The 24,257-nt window shown below is 38.8% G+C and overlaps 3 protein-coding genes across 6 annotated transcripts; all 3 read right to left on the minus strand.

Annotated features, from left to right (window-relative positions):
- Positions 1-449: 449 nt before the first annotated feature.
- Positions 450-5,229, minus strand: cx39.9 (connexin 39.9). Of its 3 annotated transcripts, XM_010895410.4 has the most exons (3): positions 4,914-5,228; positions 1,205-2,379; positions 450-1,075 (listed from the first exon to the last, which is right to left on the minus strand). In XM_010895410.4, exon 2 carries the CDS (start codon positions 2,326-2,328, stop codon positions 1,246-1,248), a length of 1,083 nt encoding a protein of 360 aa, XP_010893712.2. In that variant the 5' UTR covers positions 2,329-2,379; positions 4,914-5,228; the 3' UTR covers positions 450-1,075; positions 1,205-1,245. The 3 variants fall into 3 exon arrangements, with proteins under 3 accessions (XP_010893712.2, XP_019903508.2, XP_019903507.2); XM_020047949.3 differs by having other exon boundaries at positions 450-2,230; positions 4,914-5,229; XM_020047948.3 differs by having other exon boundaries at positions 450-2,379.
- A 2,993-nt stretch (positions 5,230-8,222) lies between these two features.
- On the minus strand, positions 8,223-12,145 carry cx27.5 (connexin 27.5). Of its 2 annotated transcripts, none has more exons than XM_010895409.4 (2): positions 12,044-12,145; positions 8,223-10,628 (listed from the first exon to the last, which is right to left on the minus strand). In XM_010895409.4, exon 2 carries the CDS (start codon positions 10,612-10,614, stop codon positions 9,892-9,894), a length of 723 nt encoding a protein of 240 aa, XP_010893711.1. In that variant the 5' UTR covers positions 10,615-10,628; positions 12,044-12,145; the 3' UTR covers positions 8,223-9,891. The 2 variants fall into 2 exon arrangements, with proteins under 2 accessions (XP_010893711.1, XP_010893710.1); XM_010895408.5 differs by lacking the exon at positions 12,044-12,145 and adding an exon at positions 11,027-11,233.
- A 4,337-nt stretch (positions 12,146-16,482) lies between these two features.
- On the minus strand, positions 16,483-20,347 carry igbp1 (immunoglobulin (CD79A) binding protein 1). Its single transcript, XM_010895407.5, has 6 exons — positions 20,073-20,347; positions 19,365-19,667; positions 18,942-19,137; positions 18,781-18,857; positions 18,531-18,640; positions 16,483-17,410 (listed from the first exon to the last, which is right to left on the minus strand). Exons 1-6 carry the CDS (start codon positions 20,321-20,323, stop codon positions 17,274-17,276), a joined length of 1,074 nt encoding a protein of 357 aa, XP_010893709.1. The 5' UTR covers positions 20,324-20,347; the 3' UTR covers positions 16,483-17,273.
- Positions 20,348-24,257: the final 3,910 nt, after the last annotated feature.

The following is a 24,257-nucleotide window of genomic DNA, read 5'->3' on the forward strand; positions in this document are numbered from 1 at the left end:
GCTCTGTATCCAGGGCCAATGCACTGTATCTTGAACCTGTGCTTGTTTCAAATGTATGTGTTCTGTCTGTGGGTGTGGTGGGGTTAGTAATAGATTAGAAGACACATTTCTGTTGTGTGCTGTTACATGGACAATAAAGTTATTGTATTGAACACTTTAAAATATGCTTTAAATAGCAAATGTTTGGCTGATAGGAGAAAACGGTTGACAAAGCTTTTGACCTAACCTCTCTCTGCATCCTTACTCCCTAGCATCCCTATCTAGAAATGGTATTTGTCCAGTAACTAACCTTTTCCTTTGGGTTGCAGTGTGAGTCTTGACTGTTGGCCAAGAGATTGGTCTGTTCAGTGACATAACTGTTTAAAGAAAAGTGGTATGCTGTTTACAAGACAGTACACATGACCAGTGGCATTGAGGGAATTCCAAACATTTGATGCAGTTTTCTGAAATAAGTTTATTATGATTGGAACAACCTTGAACATGTAAACAGAATGATCCTAAGCCTCTACAGAAGGTTTCTGTTGCTGGCCCCTGTCATGTTGGGTGACTTTCTGTTTCACCCCTCAAATTTCATCTTTAGAAATAGATTCATTGATTCATATGTCTTAGAATTTTTTTTTTTTTATTGTTTCTCCCAATCCTTTTTTTCTCAATGAAAGACACATTCTACACAGTGATGTTTAGATATGAGCAGCCTAACAAAGCAGGCTTAAAAGTTCACTTGACTGGATGGCGGAAACCAAAAGTAAAAATTTTCCGTGTTCAATTTTGCCTCCTCTGCTGAAAAGCTGGATTGTGTTTCTTTCTTGTTCTGATGGTTCCATTGCAGGCATGGATCCAATCATTTTCTCTTAATGAGGCCAGAGAATGTGACATCCATTTAAAATAAAACCAGAGTGTGCCTTATTGCTATAGTACACCAGCTACCAATGCAATTAGAAAAGTAAAACGTTCTGTGATGTCATACCAGCTTTCAGCCAATCGACATTCAGGATTTGAACCACCCAGGTTGTAACAGTCTTGTATGCACCCTGGTATTCCACCAAGGAAATTGCTTCCATAGCTCCAGCTGACCCTGAGAATGTGTTAAGAGCAGAATCAACAACTACTGAATAGCAAAGTAATTTAATTTTAAAAGGCCAGTTACAGGTTAAACATTCTGTTATAATATATTTAAAAATGTTTGAGTCTTTAGGCCAAGCACCTGTATAAAAGCCTGTGGTGGAAATGTGCCACAACTGTTCCTCAGATCTTCAGATCATCTAGTCTGGTCTTTATGTTGCTGTGTTTGCTGGATCGACTGGGTCGGCGTTGGTTCTCCGCAGGCGACCCTGGAGCAGAACTGGATCCTTTCTTTTCTGTTGTCTCACCCCCTTCTGGTTTACTGTTCCTCTCTACAGCCAGGTTGTCTCTGTTCTGCTTGTACGCTACTTTGCTGCTGTAGGGATGGTAGGTAGAGCCCGGCTCAGTCAATATATACTGGTCTGCATGGTAGGGCTCGTGGACCGGGGGTGGCCTAGGAAAATAGTTATAGTCTGGGACAAACGGTACCACTGCCTCGCTATGGATTTTGGACCCTGTCTCACTAATGGACTGGGCACGCCGGTAACGGAGTCCCTGGCGAAATTTGGTGTAACCCAGGTGATACATCTCCACCAGGTTCAGCAGCAGTGAGATGCACGCCACTGCCAGCATGAAGAGGATGAATATAGTCTTCTCCGTGGGTCTGGAGATGTAGCAGTTCACCACGTTGGGGCAGGGCGACCGGTCACACGTGTACAGGGGCATCAGCTCGAAACCGTACAGCAGGTACTGAGCCACAAGGAATCCAACCTCAAACAGGGTCTTGAAGATGATGTTGAAAACGTAGGTGCGCAACAGCACCCCCCGCAGGCGGATGCGGCCTTGGTCGTCCCGGACCGGGATCTTCTTGGCTTTGGTGTCAGTCAGCAGATGCTGCTTGTCATTGTGGGTGACCAGCTGTTCAGCCAAGTCTTTCTCCTTCTGCTTCTGTTTCTCTTCCATGCGTACCAGGTGCAGGATGTGACCCAGGTAGATCAGCGTGGGGGTGGACACAAAAATGATCTGCAGCACCCAGAAGCGGATGTGAGAGATTGGGAAAGTCTTGTCGTAGCAGACATTTTGACAACCAGGCTGCTTTGTGTCGCAGGTGAAGCCCGACTGCTCGTCACCCCAAACCTTCTCCGCCGCAGTTCCCAGCACCAGGATCCTGAAGATGAAGAGCACGGTCAGCCACACCTTGCCCACCACAGTGGAGTGCTCCTGGGCACTCTCCAGTAGTTTGCCTAATAAGTTCCAGTCCCCCATAGTGGCTTATTCATTCATAGGTTATATCTTATGGCGATCCGGAACAGGAAACTGTAATCAGAATAAAAACAATATAAATTAATTTGTATTTGAACTTGCTAAATGAGTATTGGTGAGAAGAAAAGAAATCTAAACTCTGCTATGGTAGCTCCCAGTTAATGCAGATCAAAGAAATGTCCGTCTTTCAAAACAAAACTTCAACAAGGAGACTTGAGAGAAGCCCTTCGAAGTAGCTACATAGTTTAGTAGCTGGGAGTGGAGTAATGGGGCACAAGTCAAACACATCATGAGCTTTGCATATAACTGTCCAAACATTGGACAACCTGGAGCAAATTTGTTAAGAGGAATGGATCTAAATCCCCCTGTGTACTAAGCTGTTACTGCAGCTAAATGTGGATATTAATTTGTTTCATGTTTAGTTTCATTGTTTCAAAATAAAATATCAAACCAAACAAAATGAAGTCTGAATGCTGTTGTAAGACCATATATATAAATGTGCATTTGTATGTGTTTCAGGGTTTTCAAGTTTTTGTGGCTTTTTATACTATTTTTTTTAAATATATTATACATTTATTTCCTAGTCCTACATTCATTTAATCTATGCAGTGACCAATAAACTAAAATATACGAGCGACAGGAATGTCCAGGCTTTGACCAGTTACCAGTCTACAGTCTTGCCGTTGGGAGAAAGTTAGAAAAATATGTAGAAAAGCCAAGGGTGGTTCATGCATATGTGTTTAGGTTTTCCCTTCATTACCCTGAAATTCCTTTCAAAAAGTTCCGTTTTTATTAGCATATTTAATTTAATGGACACACCATAGGCAACAGCAGGATATCCCCTAAAGTAACACCTTTTTCCTTGGTCTGCATCCCATCAGGCATTCCCCTGTCCTCTTGTTTGTTATTTTGAGATGCCAGCACACTGTGGACTTAATAAGGTTGTTTATTCATCACACTTGTTTTACTAGGCTGTTGCCTATATGTTGTATTCTGTATGTGATATTTTGTATGTATGTGTATATTTGGAATGTCATACCAATAGGTAGGCTCCCATATGAACAGTTGTAGTGCAGTATACGGTATCCTATTAACTGAATCCTGACTGTTGATTGGATGATAGCATTGGTATATGAGACCGCACACCACGGGCATGACATCACAGCACTTTATGCTGATCTAATTGCTTTGCTAACATGTTTACTCCATGGTATGTCATGCCTGAGAACAGCTCTTAGCCGTAGTACAATGCCATATCCGCTCGTGCCTTATTACTTATTATTCTCATATAAAAACGTATTAATTGTCCCAAAAGTCCCATGCTTGTCATTTTAAAATTACAGGTGTGATGCATCAGTGCCGATTGCATGTAGAGAGTAAGCATTGACTGTACCCCCTACCCAAAGAGTATCAAATACACGCGCGACCCAGCATTGTGTAGCTCCTGTCCCTACATATAGGCTTCCAGTACATTCCCAGGGGCCGGGTGACACTTCATTAGGCACATTCATGTCAGTTAAAACTTGCTTCAGGAAGTGCTGGTGAGGTTCCTGGATGACAAGGCAGCTGTAACTCAGGATGCATCCAGGACTAAATCAAATCTACTTCTTTGATCAAGGTCTCAGTTCAATCAGACCTGTATTGCACATTGTACACCGTAGGTATTTCCGATGGTTAAATGTACTGCCCTGTTGATCTTGGGTACTGTATGAAAACATACAACTACTCCCAGGGCAGAATTAAAAGTTTGTGCATTTGTGATCTCACGGCTGGATTATTGCTCCCAACAGGTCCCGTCAAACCCCTGTAATCCAGTATGCCGCTGCCCACCTTCTCAAGTCTTCCCATATCACACTTGCCTCCGGAACAGCTAAGGGATCGACCCCTCCCTATCTTCAGGTAATGCCCAACCCCCACATCTCTACCCAGGCTATTCGTTCTGCCACTTCTCAGCTCTTCATCTACCCAGTCAAATCTCTTCTCTGTCCAGGCACACCAAGGATGGGAACATCTTCCCCTTAAGGCTAGGATATCATAGCATCTGCCCATTTTCAGAAAACATCTGAAAAAGTACCTAAAATAACTCCACACCCCTCTGCCTGTGTGAACGAATGCTTGCTATGTTTATTGTCTTCCCTCTAACGCAGACTTTTGTTTCATTTAAAGAGCAGAATGTGCTTACGGCAGTTCTGTGGTTGTCATACCTTCTTAAAATGTACGCACTAAATCCCTCTGGATAACACTGTCTACTGGGTGACTAACATGTAGCCAGGTTTATGTTTCATGTTCTAAGTATCTCTCCCTTAATCTGGTAGACTCTGTTCTTATTACACATTCATTTTAGTTTGTAACAACACAGGCCTGTTACACACTGAAATGTCATGTATTCCCTCATTAAAGTTTTAAATTGTTACATCATAAATTCGGAAACTGATGCTTTCCACCATGCTTTTGTAGGGGTAATACACACTTTTACGATAAAGGAGAAATTATAGCTTTACTTGTCTTTCACAACACAATTTATTTTTACATAATTCAATACATTTTTCTTCAGTTGAAAAATGTATACACAGTGCATCAAGACCTACCTTCCCATAATGGTAATCTCCAGTGAAACTGCAGATCCAGTGGTGTTTCCAGTTAGGTTCTATCACAGGTACACTGGTAATCCTGTGCCCTGCAAGGCCATGCCCTTGGATAGTGATAAAAGTGCCCTACTAAAGTTAAGTTGTCACGTCTCCAAATGTTTTAAGAGGTTTTCAGCTCTTGTCTACGCAACATATATGCCCTGTAAAAGTAACCACCATCCAGACCTCTGCTGTAGAACCCAAACCCTTCACTTTGTCTGCTAGGGTGAGAACACTTACTCCCAGAAGGGAATTATAAAAGCCCACTGCTAATGTGGTGTTTCTTTACAACTGAGTGACGTGAAAGTAGTCCAATGGGGGGGGTGGGTTTTAGTCTTACGTGGTATGGTATCTAAATATAAGTCACTGTGAAGGGAGTGGCTTTGCTATCACGCACGGGGGGCTTGGGGAGTTTGAGTTGAAAGGTGTAATGTTCCAGGGTCTGGCTGGGAGAGCATCAGAAAATGGAAAAGGTGGGCCTCTCCTTATACAGTACTCCAGGGTCATTGTCGACAGGCAACGGGAATCTCAGTCTGGTGGTTGTAAATTAAAGGACATAGTTCCAAACAGAAGCCCATAAAGGGACTGTTTGGTTTGATTGACTGCTGTTCATTGTGTGAATAAAATTATACCTCTTTAGACATCACATTGGATTGAGTCAGATGAGTCAACAGAACACAGCACTAACAGGGTGAAACTATTTCCATCAGTTATCTTGTTTAAGGGAAAGTGACAGAGAACTCTAAAGTTTGCATCTTCATTAAGTGGAGTTGTACTTAGCAAACAGTGAAAATCATTGTCATCATTAAATATTTATCTTCCTAGACCTCACACCTAATTGGCTTTCTATATAAGGTCTTTATTGATGTGCTCCAGAAAAAGCGAAATGCCCTTACACTTGCCCCTGCTAAGTCCAGCTGTCCCCTGGGGAAATATTTCTTAAGCTGAAAGACTGACCTCTCACAGGGCTACGCTATTGATAACCTGGGACCATGCACTCTACCAGGCCACTCTGAGTCTTTAATCACTTAGGCTGCCTGAGACATTTTCTCACAGGTGGACTGACAGCTCCCGAGAGCTCCAGCATATCTTTGGCTTTACAAAGCTTCACAAGAAGTGTTTAATAAATAAAAGCTGTGGTTTGGACATACATTTCTTCAGTTCCAACAGAGTGACATTTGGTGTCAATTGTTATAACATCATAAATCATAAATCCAATTGTACCTACTTACACAACCTGTTGTTTCAACATCCAATTGTAAGGAAACCAGCTACCATCAGATTGTGATTATGGCTAAACATTTAGGTTCAAAACTGAACCAATACTCTCCAACAACCAAAAAGTGCCTGCCCTTTTCAGTGAACTACATTTCCAACTCATGATTATTCATTTGTGACAAATGCATAACTGATGTGTGGGTGTAGTATTCAATGGTTATTTGAGCATTCACCAAGTAAAGTGAATATATCCTATTTCAAATTAAACATTATATGACAATTCCAGGAAGCCATTTTGCCAGGGCACCATTGAAAATAAGAAGTTCTTCCTAATGCCTTGTCTGGTTAAATAAAGGTTAGTTAACAATATGGCACACATGGCAACCATTTTAACTTTAATTACTTTTAACCTGCACACTGAAAGACTGCTGGGGTGGTAGTGAAGGTTGATTATTGACACTAACTAAAGCATATAAACTGGAACAGCCATTTTGTAAATTGTCCAATTAGTCAATTATTAGCAGACTGGATTTGGTTATGAAGGAGTGTGTTTTACATGTTTGTGTATTGTAACATTTATCCAATCAAAGTGAATAAAAAAATATACGTATTGAAACAAACTATTATATCTTTTGTTTTGAGCAAACAATCAAAATGTTTTGTCAACAAACCTTGGTTTTTTGAGTAAATACATTAAAATATTAGCTCAGGTCCTCTTGAAGTTTACTCACAGAATAAAAGGGATTAAGCAATTAAGTTCGCTTTTTTACTGTAGTTTGGAGATTTATTTGATATGTTTATGGTGCTCTCTAATGGTTGTCTGCAGTACTACATAAATACCTTGTATAGACATGTTTTCTAATACCTCATATATATATCCATATAGCTACATAATGAAACCCAAGTGTTTTATTAGACATTTCTAATTTAAAAAGCTACAGCAATAAAAATATGTGTACAACATTCTATATACAAAGGCATTATATAGATAAAACTATAATAATATAATAATCTAAACAAGAAATATAATTAATCAATAAGGCATGAAGAATTGTGTTATATGACCAATATACCATGGCTAAGAGCTGTTCATATGCAAAAAGCATAGCAGAGTGCCTTGACCAGTGTTTCCTACACTATACTGGGTTGACATAAGGACATTTTTCACAAAAAGCCAAAACATACGTAGTAGAAAGATGTCTAGGTTTATATCATTAGCTTGCTAGTTTACACAGAGTTGATAATGATTCTCATGTAAAATGTAGAAACAATTTACAAATGGAGCAGTCATTTACTTTATCCCTAAACAGCATGAATCAATTGATCATTTACCAGGCACATGAAGGCAGTTTCTCAAAGCAGAGGAAATAAGAGGTGGAGAAACCGTCAGAGGTGAGGTCTTATCATGGTTTAGCTAGTGATTACAACAGTGAAAGTGTTACCCAGTTTAGCAGCCAATCGGTGTAGGTAGTTAGCTGTTAGCTTAAGAATTTTGTTTATTTTAGATAACTACATGTCTCAAAATAAATAATATTATTATAACTTCTGCCATTATTATAACTGTTAATATACTTCTGCCATGTACAATGTATGGGTGTGTGCGTGCATGCAAGCTACCATCTGCATTTTTAAAGACAGGACAGGTATATTAATAGGATGGTTAAAAAAGTGTGTCCCCATGTATGTTCAAACGAAACCTACAACCCTGAATGCAATGATGAAACTGTCCCCAGAACCCCAGGACAATGGATGCCCCTGATGCTAACACAGAATGCTGTATTCATGTTCATTCAGCAATGATCATTAAATGGAGTTCTATTTTGCTAACTGTTGGTTATCTTTGACTTAGTAGAGGCTATTTCATGATTCGCCATGTGCAAAGTCTTTATTAACTGCACTATTATTGGGTAAGGTTTCAAATAGGCTAGCTCAATATTTGCAGCTATAGGTGAAAATCTATTTTCTTGTAACCATTTTGTCATTAGTATGGTGTAATAATTCTCATGTCAAGGTAACATTTAAATTGAAAAAAGTGATCTTAGATTACACAGCAATGGTTTTATTTTTAATTAGTACCGACACATTATTAGTATTGACACATGTTCACTTTTTATTTTACACTGTAGGAGATTGACATAGGCTAGTGATTTTGCTGTTAATTGCCACATTGTTATATTGTACGACAGTTGAATGCAGTGCCCCATTAAGGCTGTTTAATTATAATAATGTTCCAAAAGTGTTATTATTGAAGGAAAATGAAAATTCACCCTCAAGATTTTTACTTGCAAACAATGATTAGGACCACCAGTAACAGTAACTGTAGCACCACTGTGTTTATGAATGTAGATATCAGCGTGACCACTTGGCTTTGTGGCACACTCGATGCCACTCTGGGTTAATGGCCAGACGTGTTGGTCAACCATGAGCTCAATCTCCTGTGTGTCCCATCAGTCTATGGTCAGTGCCAGCAGCAGACAACAAGCATCAAAGGGAGCAATCTGCTTTTCAAAATGTTTATGATGCAGTATACAAATAATGATATAAAATACACATATTTTAGGTTTTTATCATGTTTTTTGCATGATGAAACTAGTAATTGTCAATCTTACCAAATAGAAACTACATCCAGAGTTTGAGACTTTTATGTCCCAGAATTGTCCTTAAGTGCAACAAGTGGAAGATGAGCCGTCCTTAATTACAGTACTACTATTCCCAAAGAAATGTTGATATGCCAAATAGCCTGTCATGTTTGACAAGTATAATGTCCGAAGGCACTGTTGATGCTGTTGACATGACGCACCATTCATTCAGATCAAATGGGCAGAGAGAAACGTCCCGCTTACACCTTTCACCCTAAAATCTGCAGTCAGTCAACATTTTGAAACTATCAGTAAAATATATTTTTTTAAACCTGTACTTTTAACAATTTTAACAATTCATTTGGGCTTTGCTAAAACTCGCTCAAATAAATTATTTTATTATTTTATTAACAGCAACCAGTGTTATTTGCTATAATGTTTCATTAAAACACTTTCTTTCAGTGTGCATCTGTGGTCCAGTGGTCGAACTCCCAGCTTCATTCACTAATGCAGCTCCCTGCCAGAAACCTGGGTTCAATACCCATCTCTATCTTTCACCAATGTCTCCTATGCACCTTTCTCCCTGTGGTTCCCTCTGTCAATAAAAGCCTTGAAATAACAATACAAAATATGCAAGGAATTGTCCTTTACAATATTTTCAGTGGTGGGCAAACATAGTCACAATCCTAATCAGAGTGGCAAGCCATTTGTTCTTGCATTTTCAGATCAGCCCCATTTTCAAATGTCTAACATAAACAATCACCTCTGTCACAAGAAACCGATTACATGCACTTTGTGAAATGCTTTACGGCCAGCTGCATTTTGGTATATCACTGTTGTGTTACCATCACTGTACCATGTAAATAATAGTTTATCAACATTTAAAGCTAAACAAAGAAGAGATAATACGGTAAAATTATTATATATGGAATATTACTGTTGATATTGCAATTTTCATTATTTTCTTCAGTCTCCTTTTCTGTGGTGTGATGTATTTTGAAATCGAAATGGTCCTTCCAGTCATATTTAAAGTGTAATTTCAACAAGAATAGAAAATGTGTGCACACATCATTGTTTAAGTCTTCACCTTGAGCATGTTGTGCCCAATTACAGTAATCCAGTCATTGTCTGTTTAGTTTTTTCTAGAAGGAGCAGAGCTTTCGGGTGATCCATGCTCCCATATTTGAGTCTCCAGGATTGCTTAAGTGCTTACTGCAGACCTTTGCTACCAAGAATACTACCTCTGCAATGTTAAGTAGGATGCAAATCCCAGACACAGCCAGCATAAACACAGTAAAGACAGTCTTCTCTGTGGGCCTGGACACAAAGCAGTCCACCGTGTTGGGGCAGGGGTATGAGTCACACTTGACCAGCCGAATCATCTTGTAGCCAGGGTAGATCATGTAGAATAAATACATAAAGGTCACTTCAAATATAATGCGGAAGAACAGGCTGATGATGTACGTCCACCACAGGCCACCTGTGATTTTCATCTTCTGGGTTTTGATCTGCTCCAGGTCCTTGGGGCTGGTGCGCCCGGGTGGTTTGTAAAGCTTCTTGTCGATGTGTCGGCGGTGGGCCACATGCATGGACACCAGCAGTGCCGGGGTGGACACCAGGATGAGCTGGAGGGCCCACAGACGGATGTGTGAGATGGGGAAGAAGTGGTCATAACAGACACTGTTGCAGCCGGGCTGCTGGGTGTTGCAGGTGAAGCCGGACTTCTCGTCGCCCCACACACTCTCCGCTGCGACCACCAGGACTAGAATACGGAATATGAAGAGGACCGAGAGCCAGATGCGTCCGATGCCCGTAGCATGTCTGTTTACACCGCTGATGACGGCATAAAAGGACGCCCAGTTCATTTTCGATTCCAGGTCTGAAAAACAAGGATTGCATTAAAATAGTTTTATTGGACATTTTTATCATTAGTTTACATAACCTTACATAACACAAAAGCTCTACGTACGTTAATTACTTCCACAAGATTTTTGCATACAAATACTCGCTCATTGTAGTTTGTTCTTAAATTTTTAAACCGAGTTAACCCGCATTAACCCGCTTCACCAGTCCACACCACTATCCAACCAGCAGCGGTTAGCGACTGGAGATTGTGGAAATTTCCATAAATTATTTCAAAGCAGAATGTAGATTGATATAATGTATATAATCTTTGAATCGAACAGCAGCTAAGCTTTCTCCTGCTTTTTTATATTTCAGAAAAATGCTATTCCATTCCAAGCCAGAAGATGAGACTTGGGGAGATGGAGAGGTTACCAAGCTCAATAGGAGGTGTAAGAGGCATAGACAGCATCCAGGGTGGAGGACCACGTCGAGCCCCCGCGGTAGCATGGACATTGAAGTGTGTCCGGTGGAGAGTCAAGCATCTTTGTCAGCCCTGACATTAGAGGGCAGCTTAAGAGCCCAAGCCTTTGGTCTCGCTCTGCCCCATGTGACCAGTGTGCCATGATGACACTGGCACCAGCCTGCATGTCTGTTTCCCTCCCACAGACACGCTGACCACAACTAGAATCAAAACGGGAACTTCCATTGAATGTTCTACAGACGTGCCTCCACAATCACTATGATATGTTAATGGCAATTGTGCTACAAATAACAGGGTTCTTTCTCTTTAACTCAGTCAAATCAAGATAAATAAAATATGAATATGTGGCTTTTCCTGATAAAGAGGAATGATAAAGGGAAAGAAAGAATAGAATTCCTAATGTTCAATTACATATCTAACCCTGAGTGGAAATGACTATATTATATGTAGTACAGCTAAATTAAGGGTTCTAAAATATTACCTTGGAGTAAGTTATTATTCAAAATGTGTATGTGTTTATTTTGCTTTATAATTTTATACACTGAGCATCCCAAATGTAAGATCTAATATTTCACAAACAATACTTGTATGAGGGTGACAGGAAATGGCACATCTTATTTAAACATTATTGACGATTGAAATTAGAACATAATTGTGCTTTTAAATTATGTTAAAGCTCTTCAGTTATAGAAATTCAGGATTACAGTGTGATTGAAGAGTATGTTCCTGTAATACCATGTACTGCAACTGAATGTTAGCTTAATAGAAAATGATATTACAGATTGTATAAAGCCCTAAAAAATGTTTTCCAGAAACTGTAGACTAACAACCAGGGAGATAGATCTCACTTTAACTCAAAACCTGTTTAGCACTATGTTCATTTATGACAACAAAAGGGAATTAAAAACATTTTAGTGAACTTATTTACATTCCATAGATGTTACAAATTATTAAATTCATAAAATTACCTTCAGTAGAAGTAGTACACAAACACCCCCAGAAACAATTGAGTTACCATCAGTATGGATTGATTTTTTTTCTCCATTAGTGAATGTGAGCCAGCACACCATGAGTTTACATTGCCAATGATTTCTCTCACACTAGCCACTGCCCTGCACAGTCAAAGTCATATGCTCTTGTGTGAATAATTTACATACAATAGCTGCTTTTATTGGATCTAACAAGCCCCTTTAGAATTTGGATCAAGCGCCTCAGTATCCGCCTACCCTTAGCAAAGGAAAGAATCTGTGTGGACACAAAGAAGCCTGCCCTGTCTATTGTGCACTGTGCTGCAAGGGAAGTGAAGGCCGCTTTTGACGCAATACGAAGTAAAACATACAAAACCCGAACAAAGGAAGTCCAACTACATAAAGAGGGAGTAAATCGTACAGATAAAAAATACATTAAAAAAAGACATGCTTTGCTGTTTGCATATTTATTAGTTGTTTAAGTGTGTGGTATTTAATAAGAGATGCTGTATTTCTGCACACCCACCTGCTGTCAAAAGGTTCTGAGAAATACTTTGGGGAAATGATCCTGAACAGGCGTCAGACAGAGAACTACAGTGGGGAGAACAAGTATTTGATACACTGCCGATTTTGCAGGTTTTCCTACTTACAAAGCATGTAGAGGTAAAAATTAAAATCCAGAAAATCACATTGTATGATTTTTTTATAATTAATTTGCATTATATTGCATGACATAAGTATTTGACCTGTTAGATTTTTTTTTAAGAAGTCCTCCTGTTCTCCACTCATTACCTGTATTAACTGCACCTGTTTGAACTTGTTACCTGTATAATAGACACTTGTCCACACACTCAATCAAACAGACTCCAACCAATCCACAATGGCCAAGACCAGAGAGCTGTGTAAGGACATCAGGGATAAAATTGTAGACCTGCACCATCTGGATGATCCATGTGGTCTGATGAGACAAAAATTTTGCTTTTTGGTCTAAACTCCACTCGCCGTGTTTGGAGGAAGAAGAAGGATGAGTACAACCCCTAGAACACCATCCCAACCGTGAAGCATGGAGGTGGAAACATCATTCTTTGGGGATACTTTTCTGCAAAGGGGACAGGACGACTGCACTGTTTTGAAGGGAGGATGGATGGGGCCATGTATCACAAGATCTTGGCCAACAACCTCCTTCCCTCAGTAAGAGCACTGAAGATGGGTCGTGGCTGGGTCTTCCAGCATGACAACGACCCGAAACACACAGCCAGGGCAACTAAGGAGTGGCTCCGTAAGAAGCATTTCAAGGTCCTGGAGTGGCCTAGCCAGTCTCCAGACCTAAACCCAATAGAAAATCTTTGGAGGGAGCTGAAAGTCCGTATTGCCCAGCAACAGCCCGAAACCTGAAGGATCTGGTCTGTATGGAGGAGTGGGCCAAAATCCCTGCTGCAGTGTGTGCAATCCTGGTCAAGAACTACAGGAAACGTATGATCTCTGTAATTGCAAACAAAGGTTTCTGTACCAAATATTAAGTTCTGCTTTTCTGATGTATCAAATACTTATGTCATGCAATAAAATGCAAATTAATTACTTAGAAATCATACAATGTGATTTTCTGGATTTTTGTTTTAGATTCCATCACTCACAGTTGAAGAGTACCTATGATAAAAATGACTTACAAATGACACTTACGTGCTTTGTAAGTGGGAGAATCTGCAAAATCGGCAGTGTATCAAATACAACTTGAATTGTTGGGAAATTGCAGATTGAAACTCCATTAAAATTCAGTATCTTGATGTATGCAGTGTTTGTTGCTGAACCATATGCTTTTGTCAAGGACAAACAACCTTTTGCAAGAAAAGGTTAATATCCTTCTATAAATCATAAATCTGTTAAGTATTATATAACCAGAGTTCTTTCTGTGTCCAGTGTCTGTGTTCTTTTGCCCATCTTAATCCTTTCTTTTTATTGGCCAGTCTGAGATATGGCTTTTTCTTTGCAACTCTGCGTTGCAAATAATGTAACTCTGCATTTTGAACTCACAAACACTGATGCTGAAGATACTGAATTGGTCTAAAGAAGGCCTGTTTTATTGCTTCTTTAATCAGCACAACAGCGGTGATAACAATCGCAAAAGGGTTTTCTAATGATCAATATTTGTCTTCTAAAATAATCAACTTGGGTAAGAAACACAACGTGCCTTTGGAACACAAGAGTGATGGTTGCTGATAAAGGACCTCTGTACGCCTGTGTAGATATTTCATTGAAAATCTGCCATTTCAAGCTACAATAGTCATTTACAACATTAATGATGTCTACATTGTATTTCTGATCAAATGTTATGTTATTTTGATGGACAAAAATGTGCTTTTCTTTTGAAAAAAGCGACCCCAAAATTGAACTGTAGTTCACAGAACTGTAGTGTATATAGACTTATTATAACCAGTTATAAAAAGTTGTGTCCGCTGTTATGACATGAGGGATTAGCAAATTTGAATTTCATGCTAGTTTTTATTATTTAAAGTGGAACATTAATTGCATGAAAGTCACGACCAACAGTTGTGTTGATGGTTTAATGATCCCCTCACCACTCTTTGGAAGCCATCCTTGGAGTTATCAGCATTACGTGACAATAAAGGGCACTCTGAAAACGTGAGTAGGTTAGAGCTGCTGGTTTGGGATTCACGGTTCTTCTAGGGGGGAAAACAAACAGGAGGGAAGAATGGGGAACAGTGCTTGTTCTGATTCAATATTTACAGGCAGCCAAACTAGTCAATTTAGATATTAGATCCAACACTGCACTTTTTGAGGGATAAATGCATCCTGCTGCAATGTTTTTTTTATCCTATCCATATCTTTTATGTTTATACTGCTCACATTCTGATTGAGCCCGCATACTCAAAAATATTTCATGAATTGTATTAAATGTATTTTACTATCTGTTCACTGTGACAACACAGGGATATTTACTTGTCCCACTCTTTACGCCATTATTTGACTGTTAATTCTTAAAATAAATGACATGTATTAACAATTAAATAAATATCCACAGTGAAAAGCACACAGGATTCCAAAGCTATATACATTAGTATATTCACAATTCATTTACAGCCAGCCCAAACAAAAAACAAAAACAAATGGGGATGCCTTTGTAAACACAAGCCTGTCATACCACATTGCATAATGTATAGTTCACACAGCTGCTATTGCACAAGCAGCCCAATTATGATATTCCAATGTGCACAAAATTAGGACTATGGATGTATGCACCAGGTATAAAAGAGGCAACCATTGAATCTCTTCACATCAACAGAAGCCCAGTTTATACCTGGTGCTAATATTGGTCCTGTGCGCTGACCTTGTCCATGTTCTGATTGTGCATATTTTTTGATTATAGACTATTAAAAGACTGACTGGATAGGGTAGTAATAGTCATTTTGAATATCGAGGTGCCAATAATATTCTGCTTTTACATAGCGGCATATCATATTTATTCAAGACCACACCCATATTTTCAGTACATTAGCAACTTACTTGTCCTTTTAGAAACAAAGTACAAAACCATCATATAATTTGTTTGTACAGTCTGACATTTTCAAAAGAGCAAATTGGCTTTCACACAGCAGTCCATTAACACATTTCAAGTGCATCACACCTGAATAATAAACCCCTTATTCTTGTTATAACTGACATCAAGTAATATCTATAATATTCTAATAATAACAATGAGCTGGATTTATATAGCCCCTTTCTACAGAGATATTCATATCCCTTTACACAGTAAGGCAGAAAAATACCTCATCCACCACCTATGTGGTTGATGAATGGCAAGTGATTTGTGTCAGAATGCTTACCACACAGCACCTGAGATGGAGGTGTGAGGAGTGATATATGCCTATTAACACTGGAGATGCAGACTTTAGCTATATTTATGTTCAGACGTTTTTGGTTTCTGAAGCTAAAATTTTACATTTGGCTCCATACTCCAGCATTTTAGAACACAAATAGAATCATCCACAAAGTTTCCACCATCAACAAAAGACTACGTTATGAAATGTCACCTGGACGAATGGATTCTCCCCCAATGGAATGCCAGACACTTGCAGAAACGATGCTAACACACACAGTAGCCGTGTTGGTGGGTTGTGGTTCCAACACCCTATTCTTTGTATTTCCTCTATCTAGCCGCCCGTTTTCATACATACATTTACATATATGTATTAAAGTAGTACACAAAGTACATCAACCTTGAGATAAAAATACAGAGTAACAAGTCATACTCTTTTTATTGATAATGTAAAGCAGATTTTATTGTAGACCCTGAAAGGCATTTAACCTATTATTCCTTCCTTTTTAAATATGAGGCCATAATATCGAGAGAATTTGGATGTTCAGACACATTTACTTATTTGTCATTACTAGCTAAAACAAAATTGCAAATGCATCTAATGAATTTTTCACCAGCTTGATGTAGTCATTTATTGAATATGGAACCAAATACTTAACGCAGAACAAATTAAATATACCAGGAGCGAATTTGTCAAAGTACTTCTGACTTCAAATGTTGGACTAGACTCACATTTAAATGGTAAAACAGATACCAACATCAAATAAAATTACAGAATATAATTAGGGTCACCGCTAATGAAAAATGCAATCTAAAATGCTGGAGTAGAACAATATTTTCAATGTTAGCTTCACTATCCAAATACATACTGATCAATCAAGGTATAAGCACAAGCTACATTTCCCATCAGCAAACACTGTGAAACAACCTGTAGATGAGAACATCAAATAGCAACATGTAATCACCACTCCTCTGCTTTTTACAACAGGGTATTTAAGTGCTGTACTCTCAGCAAACACCTGCAAAATCTGCTTAGGAGCAGTTCAAACAGTTTTTAATCAAAATCACTTCATTGATATTCTCATGCATACGTTTACTGTTTCAACAGGCCGGGCCTTGATGGCAGTACTTCGTTTTCAATTTGTATGGAGCCTGCAGATCACATTGGCTGTCAATAAAGTTCTTCTGATATGGCTACAATGAAAGATGTGATTTCGCCACATCAGAATAAAGAGACCATAAACAGACACTGTTATAATTTCTGTCTGGGATTGTATAGGCCTGTTTTCCTCAAGGCCATCTTTCCATATAAACTGGCAACTTTATTTTGGGAGGGACAGAGTGTAGATGAATATTGCAGACCAGGTTTGGCACTATTGTTATGTTTGCAGGTTGTCAACCCATGTTTTTACGGTTCCCATAGCCTCTCCGATGTGTATCCTTCCAATTGTCCCAGTCTCTAGCTTTCTGCAAGGCCTCTTCATCATCATTTTCCACCCTCTTCTCTTTCTCTTCTTCTGCATCAAAATCCTCTGAAAGGAAAAGAAATAGATACATTTTGAGACTGAAATGGTTCCTGGCTAAATGTATATGTACAATGCCTTTGGAAAGTATTCAGACTTCTTCACTTTCCTGTGCTATAGACTTAATATACAATTCTTAAACATATGTTTTGCCAATCTACATACTAAACCCCATAATGACAAAACCAATTGGCAAAAACTAATGTTTTAAGTTTTCCAATTTAATAAAAAATGTCATAATTAAATCTCTCAGGTATACAAGTATTCAGACCCATTTATTCCATACTTTGTAGAAACACTGTCTGCAGTCATTGTAGGGCTCTGGCTGGGCCACTCCATGACATTAACAGACTTGTCCTGAAGCCACACCAGTGTTGTCTTGGTTGTGTGCTGTAGGTTGTTGTTATGCTTAAAGATTAATCTTCAACCCAGTCTGAGTCTGTTCTGGATCAGGTTTTCTTCAAGAACATCAGTATTTTTGCTTAATGTATCCTTCTGTCAATGACAGTGGCAGGGATGCTTCTCAGTCCCTGCCACTGAGAAGCATCCCCATAGCAAGATCCTCCCAGGACCACCTTTCACCATAGGCATGGTATTATCCTAGAGTGTTTCAGGTGGCATATCAAATGCCTTTTACTCATGAGTAGCTTCCATTTAGTCACACTACCATAAAAGCTTGATTAATGAAGTGCTCTGAATCTCTGTTAGAGTGTTAAATTCTATCAAATCACAGAGCTCTATGGAGAGGTCATTGGACTTCATAGCCTGGTTTTGTTCTGACATGAAGTTTGAGACCTTATATAGACAGATCTGTACCTTTGTAAATCACATCCATTAAGGATCCTTAAGGAGGATCAAAGGATCTAGGATGCATCTGAGCTCAAATTGGTGTGTCGCGGCAAATGTTTTAAACACTTTTGTACATAAGATATTTCAGGGTTTCATTTTTGCATTGTAGTAATGGAGTATAAGATTGATGCCAATTTCTTTTAAATAAATTATAAATTAAGTCAAAAACTAAACAGCATAACTAAATGTAGAGAAAGTGAATGGGTCTAAATACTTTCTGAAGGTGCTGTACAGTTAGCTATAAACAGAACACCATTAGGAACATCTCTGTGAACCCTACCAGCGCTGTGTGGGATTCCTTGGTCCGGCAGAACATTTTTCTTTTTGTGCTGCTCATACCAGTCATCCACAGTCATAGTAGGTAGGCTGGGATACCCGGCCCCAAACACACTGAGAAGAAATATTATGCATAAATTAACTATTGGATTTAGTATTAGAGATACACGTGACACAATAAGCAAGTACCTATATACTCTTGATAAGGGAGGTTGGACAGAGTACAAAATGTGTTTGTTTGAAAAGATACCTACCGGGCCTGGACAGCATCTTTAGTGAGAATAAAGGGTTTCATGGGAGGCCTTTTTGATTGTGATGGCTGAGTTGAACTCTACACACGGAAAACATAAAGAGCACTCATTCAATGAGTCACTGGTAAATTAATGGCAGTAATTTGATCTTCAAATCGAGGTACCTGTTTCAGAACATCCATCCTGGTCAAAATCTCCATTTCCTGGTCAATGCTTTCGATTTCCTCCAGGGACACAGCAATCCATTTCCTCACATTGAGGAGGTAGAAGTCTCTGATTATTTCATCATCTGCCTGCCCACTATCCACTGCGGCCTTGATCTCTGACAGCTTGGCCTCTGTGTCCTTCCTCTGTTTGTATCTGCAGAGTAAAGAACAATAAATGAATAATCAGAACAAATGTCAGATGAATTGCCATGAAACAAATGAAATAGGTCTTCAATTTGTTAAATGGCTGAGGGATATAAATGAAGAGGGTTATAACGGGTGCTGGACCTAATAGCAAATATAGGCCCAAACGTTACTTGTGCAATAAAACAATGTCTCTTAAAACTTTCAATTCTGTAATGCAGACTTATTTTTCTATACCTTTCTATCTTTGCAGCTCTAACTGTAGCCATTGCAATCAAATCCGGAGGTTTGGGGGGTCCATTTGCAGATTCTTCTTCTGGCGTGTCAGCAGAGTTTTCATTGGTTTTGGGTAGTTCAAACTTTGATATGTTATATTCCTTACATCTTTTCAAGAAGTCCAAAAAGTAACATCTAGCTATCTGAACTTGTTCTAATCGTTTTGCTAAATTAACTTGCTTCATAGTTAGAGCCCCCAGGAGAGCAGGTAACACCAGATACTTCAGATCAGTGGTTGCTACCTCCTCCAACTCTTCATTTCGGCTGTAAAACAAACATGGACAATAAACAGATTAATTAAATCAGACCTCTCCATGGAACTAAATAATGATGTTGAGAACTGCACACAACATGTTACTGTAACTAACATGATAAAATGTCAACTAGTGTTCCAATGTGTTTCGTGACTGCGTAAACAATCTAGTGGTACACACATTGTGAACGCAGATATATAAAATAGCCGTTATTGGCATGATTTAGCTTAATCTAACGCTAGCTTTTTATCTACCCATCTTGATTATGACTCACCAAGCAAATTACTGTAGGTACCTAGTTATATTTGTTAATTAAACACACAGAACAGTCTCATGTCACTGCCTTTACCTTTTAGACTAGCTATTCGCTAGCTAGCTATATGGCTAGTAGCTATCGTTTGCTAACTCTACCAACCTGAACAGGTCGAGTTGGGCAACCATTCGCGTTGCCTCTTCCAGTTGCGTTATTCCACGCTTGATTTTAACCTGGATATGAGTAGCAGCGATGGGATCATTTGTCGTGTCCACATCCTCATATAGTTTCCATCCACGATCTAATAAATCTGACAGTTTAAGTGGCTCTTCTGGCTGATTTAGCGACAGGCTAGCGCTTTCAGCAGCTGCCATTTCTACAGTGTTTTTGGACGTAATGATGATGACTACCATCGGCTACCGTACGTTCAAGTCCCTTTGTGCGCATAGCGAAGTTTCCTAAGGATGGCGCTCTTTTCAAATCCCTCAAGGTACTATAACTACAGTATATCGTTCCAGTTGGTCGTAGTCCTTCGTCCTGGTTTTGTCTCCGAAAATAAAGGAAATTCACGAGTAGGCCTGCGACAATGTCTACCCACATAATTTCACAAACTCCCATATGGTTTGTGCTTTTAAAAAAATCTGTTTTCTCAGGATTTTGAACTCCCTCAAACATCACCCATATTTACATATTTGAGCTAATATTCCTATTCCTTTTAAATAGTACATTTACCAGCATAGCAATTGATAAAACTGCAGGCCTATTTACCAATTTTTCTTCCCAGTGGGTTCAATCAAAATGTAAATGTCTGTTGAAACAATTCTCTAGACTTGGTCTTCATTAGCAAATTAAAAATGATTTCCCACAACATCTTCCCTCACGTGTCTTTTACACACAGTAACATTTCCTTACATTGCTAAATGCGAAATATCCCCGACCTTCATTCCAATGTTCGTACATTCGAATCCAACTAAAGATTTTTTTCTCCTAACTTTAACCATAATACCGTAACATTTACATGTTTGTGTAAATGTGTACGATAAGATACTTTTTAGTAACGTTCGTGAAATATGATATATTTTAGCAAATGTGTAACATAATTACACATTTCAATAGCACATTTTAATGTAACTTAATTCATCAGATTTAATCTCATGTACTAGATGTACCTATTATAACGGGGAGAGACACAGGGAAAGAACACAAAAGCAAAAAGGGTGAGTTGAGGAGGTGAAGGAGAAATCAAACTTAATGGACAAACCCCTTTTATGTGGAGGTAACTTCGTCTCTGGGGCTGCTTCCCCGAGGTTTGAGAGGAATTATGCTGGTAGCGGCTGGCAGTTGTGATTTTGGTTAACCTGGAAAATCTTCCGGAAGGTACCAGCTGTTTCTTTGGGGACGTTGGTGCAAGGCTGACTTGTGGGGTGCAGGCACGTTTGCGTCACAGTGTAATACATTACGTATTCCTCGGAGACCACGTTGTGCTACTACAGTTGCTTTTATGGTTGAGTTTTAGCTTGCATGGGTTCAAGTACAATTGAATATTCCAGCACCCGCAATGTATTTATGATTTGTGAGGGGATGTCTGGATTTGTTTGCTATATTTTCCTTGAACCAATAACTGTAGATATTAACATTATGCTGACAAAAAATGTACTAAGCAAGGCTACCTACTAAGCTTGCTAATGCTATTTTTTGCTTAGGTTTGTTGGGTACAGAACACATTTGTTGAAAGACAAGATTGGGAGATGGGTGTAAAAAATGAACTGTTACACTGTTACACTGTTAATGACCAAGGGTGGTCTAAGTGTGTGTGTACCAAAAACATCTCAAGCACTCCATAAATCTGTCCTGCTTGGTAGGGTGGCAAGAACATGTTGAATCCTGTTTGAAGTATGCCAAACACCATTCAGGAGATTCTGTAGCCATGTGGCAAAACACTTTGATGTCTCATAAAAATTATATTGAACATTTTGGCCTATAAAACATTAAGGTTGGTGCAAAATCATGATTCCTAATATAAAGTATGGTGATGGTAGCATAATGTTATCGAGATGTTGGTCATTGTCAGGGAATTAAGCATTTGTCAGGATATAAGGGGAAATCTGTGGAGGCACAGAATAGTCCTTGAGGAAACCCCCTGCAGTCTAGACAACTGAAACTGGGATGGACGTTTACAACTGAATGCACATACCCAAAGCTAGAGTAGAGTGGTTAGGAAATAAAAATATGAATGTCCAGAGTGGCCTCAACAGAGCCCAGGCCTGAATCCAATCAAACATCAACACTCCCCATCAACACTCCCCAATGAACAGTTTTGTAAAAAATTGTCAAATATTGCTGGGATTTGCTTCTAATTTGATTGGTTCCATAAAAGTAGTTATCTGAAATCCCATAGAGAGAATTCATAAATTATGAAATATATATATATATATATATATAAAACATTAATGAAAAAAATAGTGTTACTAACATTTGTAATAAATAGATAAAAAAGTAATTGGACAAGGCCTAGTGAAATCAATGGCAGCATACAGTATGTTCAACATGGCACACAATGCACTGGTTATGTTTCTCAGTAACCAACCAAACCAATATTCTTGCTCAAACAGGAGGAAACTAAAAAAAGAAATCACTGTTGACCAAAATAAAAACAGGTGGGATGTAGAATGGCTTCTTGAAGGCATGCACAGGAGTATCCACTGAAAGTAGACTTGCAACCATAAACCTTAAAAACACCCACCATGGAGTCCACTGAAGAAGGAAAATACTCAGGCCAGCTTTTGATACAGAGTAAAAATAAAACTGGAGTCAACCAAATAAGGGAAACAAACTTGTATAATCTCAGTAAGGGGTCAATACAAATGAAAGGGTTTCTCTCTCTGATCTGCTCATTCCCCAACTGAGCCAGCAGCTCTTTAACTTTAGCTGTTCCAGTCCAAGTCAAAGACACTAATGAGAGACAAGCACAGGTGAAACATGTCTAACAAGATGACTCCCAACAGTGCCGAACCTGATCATGTTGCTTGAATTAAGGTATTTTGTCTCCCTTCAAGGACCCCCAGATGTTTCACAATTTTGTTGTAACCAAGGCACACCTGATTCACTAATCAAAGGTTTGATGATTAGCCGACTAGTCTAATCACATGAGCTAGCCCTGGATTAGGTCAAAAACAAAGAACGTCTGAAAACCTTTCATAATAAAAGTATAATGTTGAAATCTCATTAGGGTGTAATGCTAAGATTGATATAAACCTGCCATAACAATGTTACGAAATCTCTTTATTTACAATTTTTATCCAGTGCAATCCCACTACTAGTTTTGAAAAGTGGAAGCATACGTGTTGCCCTGTTAGTAATTGTAGGTTTTTGTACAACACCGAAGAACAGTACATGATGTAATTTCATTATAAGACCAAAGACTGCTCAATGTTTGCAGTTCACAAATGTAGACCTAACACTCAAAATACTTTTTTATTTCAGCTTAAAGAAAACCTTGGTGTATTTTGGAGGTAGTTAGAATGTGAGCACCTGTTTCTTTTATAATTAGTCTCCATAGCTACAAGGTTTGAACCATTTGAAAGACTAACAATAGCTCTTTTGAAAATAGTTGTCCACACATTTCCACCATAATACTATTAGTGCTGCAACAATCCATAATATCTAACATGCAGTCAGAAAACATTTAGAATGGGCGACCACTGACAATTCAATGTCATCTCAAGCACTAGAACTCCATGCTTCATGTAAAAAATGGGTCTGTGGAGTTAACTTAATAGTCATTAAGCTGATGCTCTTTCCTTAGATATTTTCCTGGGATGGAATTCCAATACAGATCTTTTTGTTGACTGTGGAATTAAGGTGCAGTAAGCTTGCTCTCCACAGTTAGCTTGATAAGTTGTGGAATCAGCCATCCTCCAGGTACCATTTTAGTGGCTCAGTCCGTTGAGACATTGTCAAGGAGTACGGTCACGTGAATATGGTGCTGTTTGACATTTGTAGGAAGAAATTCATACCAAGCAACATCCCTTCTGCAACATAATGTATAAACAGAGCAAAAGTGTGGATTTGTAATTGTCATGTTACTACAGCCACCACTGCATAAATATCTGAGATCCTGACCAGTAACCAAATCCAATGCCAGCAAGTTGGTTGTTCTGTCCTTGGGCAAGACAGTTTACCATAACTACTCCTGGAAGTCGTTTGAATTTGTTCTTAATAAATGCTACAATATATTTAAAAAAATTCACCTGTATAATCTGTGTCATAGATGGTTAAAACAAAACAGGACATGTATTGTGTGTTGTTTTAAAAAAATAAAGAATATACAGTAAATTGTCCATATGT

Source organism: Esox lucius, chromosome 7 (assembly GCF_011004845.1).
Source record: "Esox lucius isolate fEsoLuc1 chromosome 7, fEsoLuc1.pri, whole genome shotgun sequence".
Taxonomy (NCBI): Eukaryota; Metazoa; Chordata; class Actinopteri; order Esociformes; family Esocidae; genus Esox; species Esox lucius.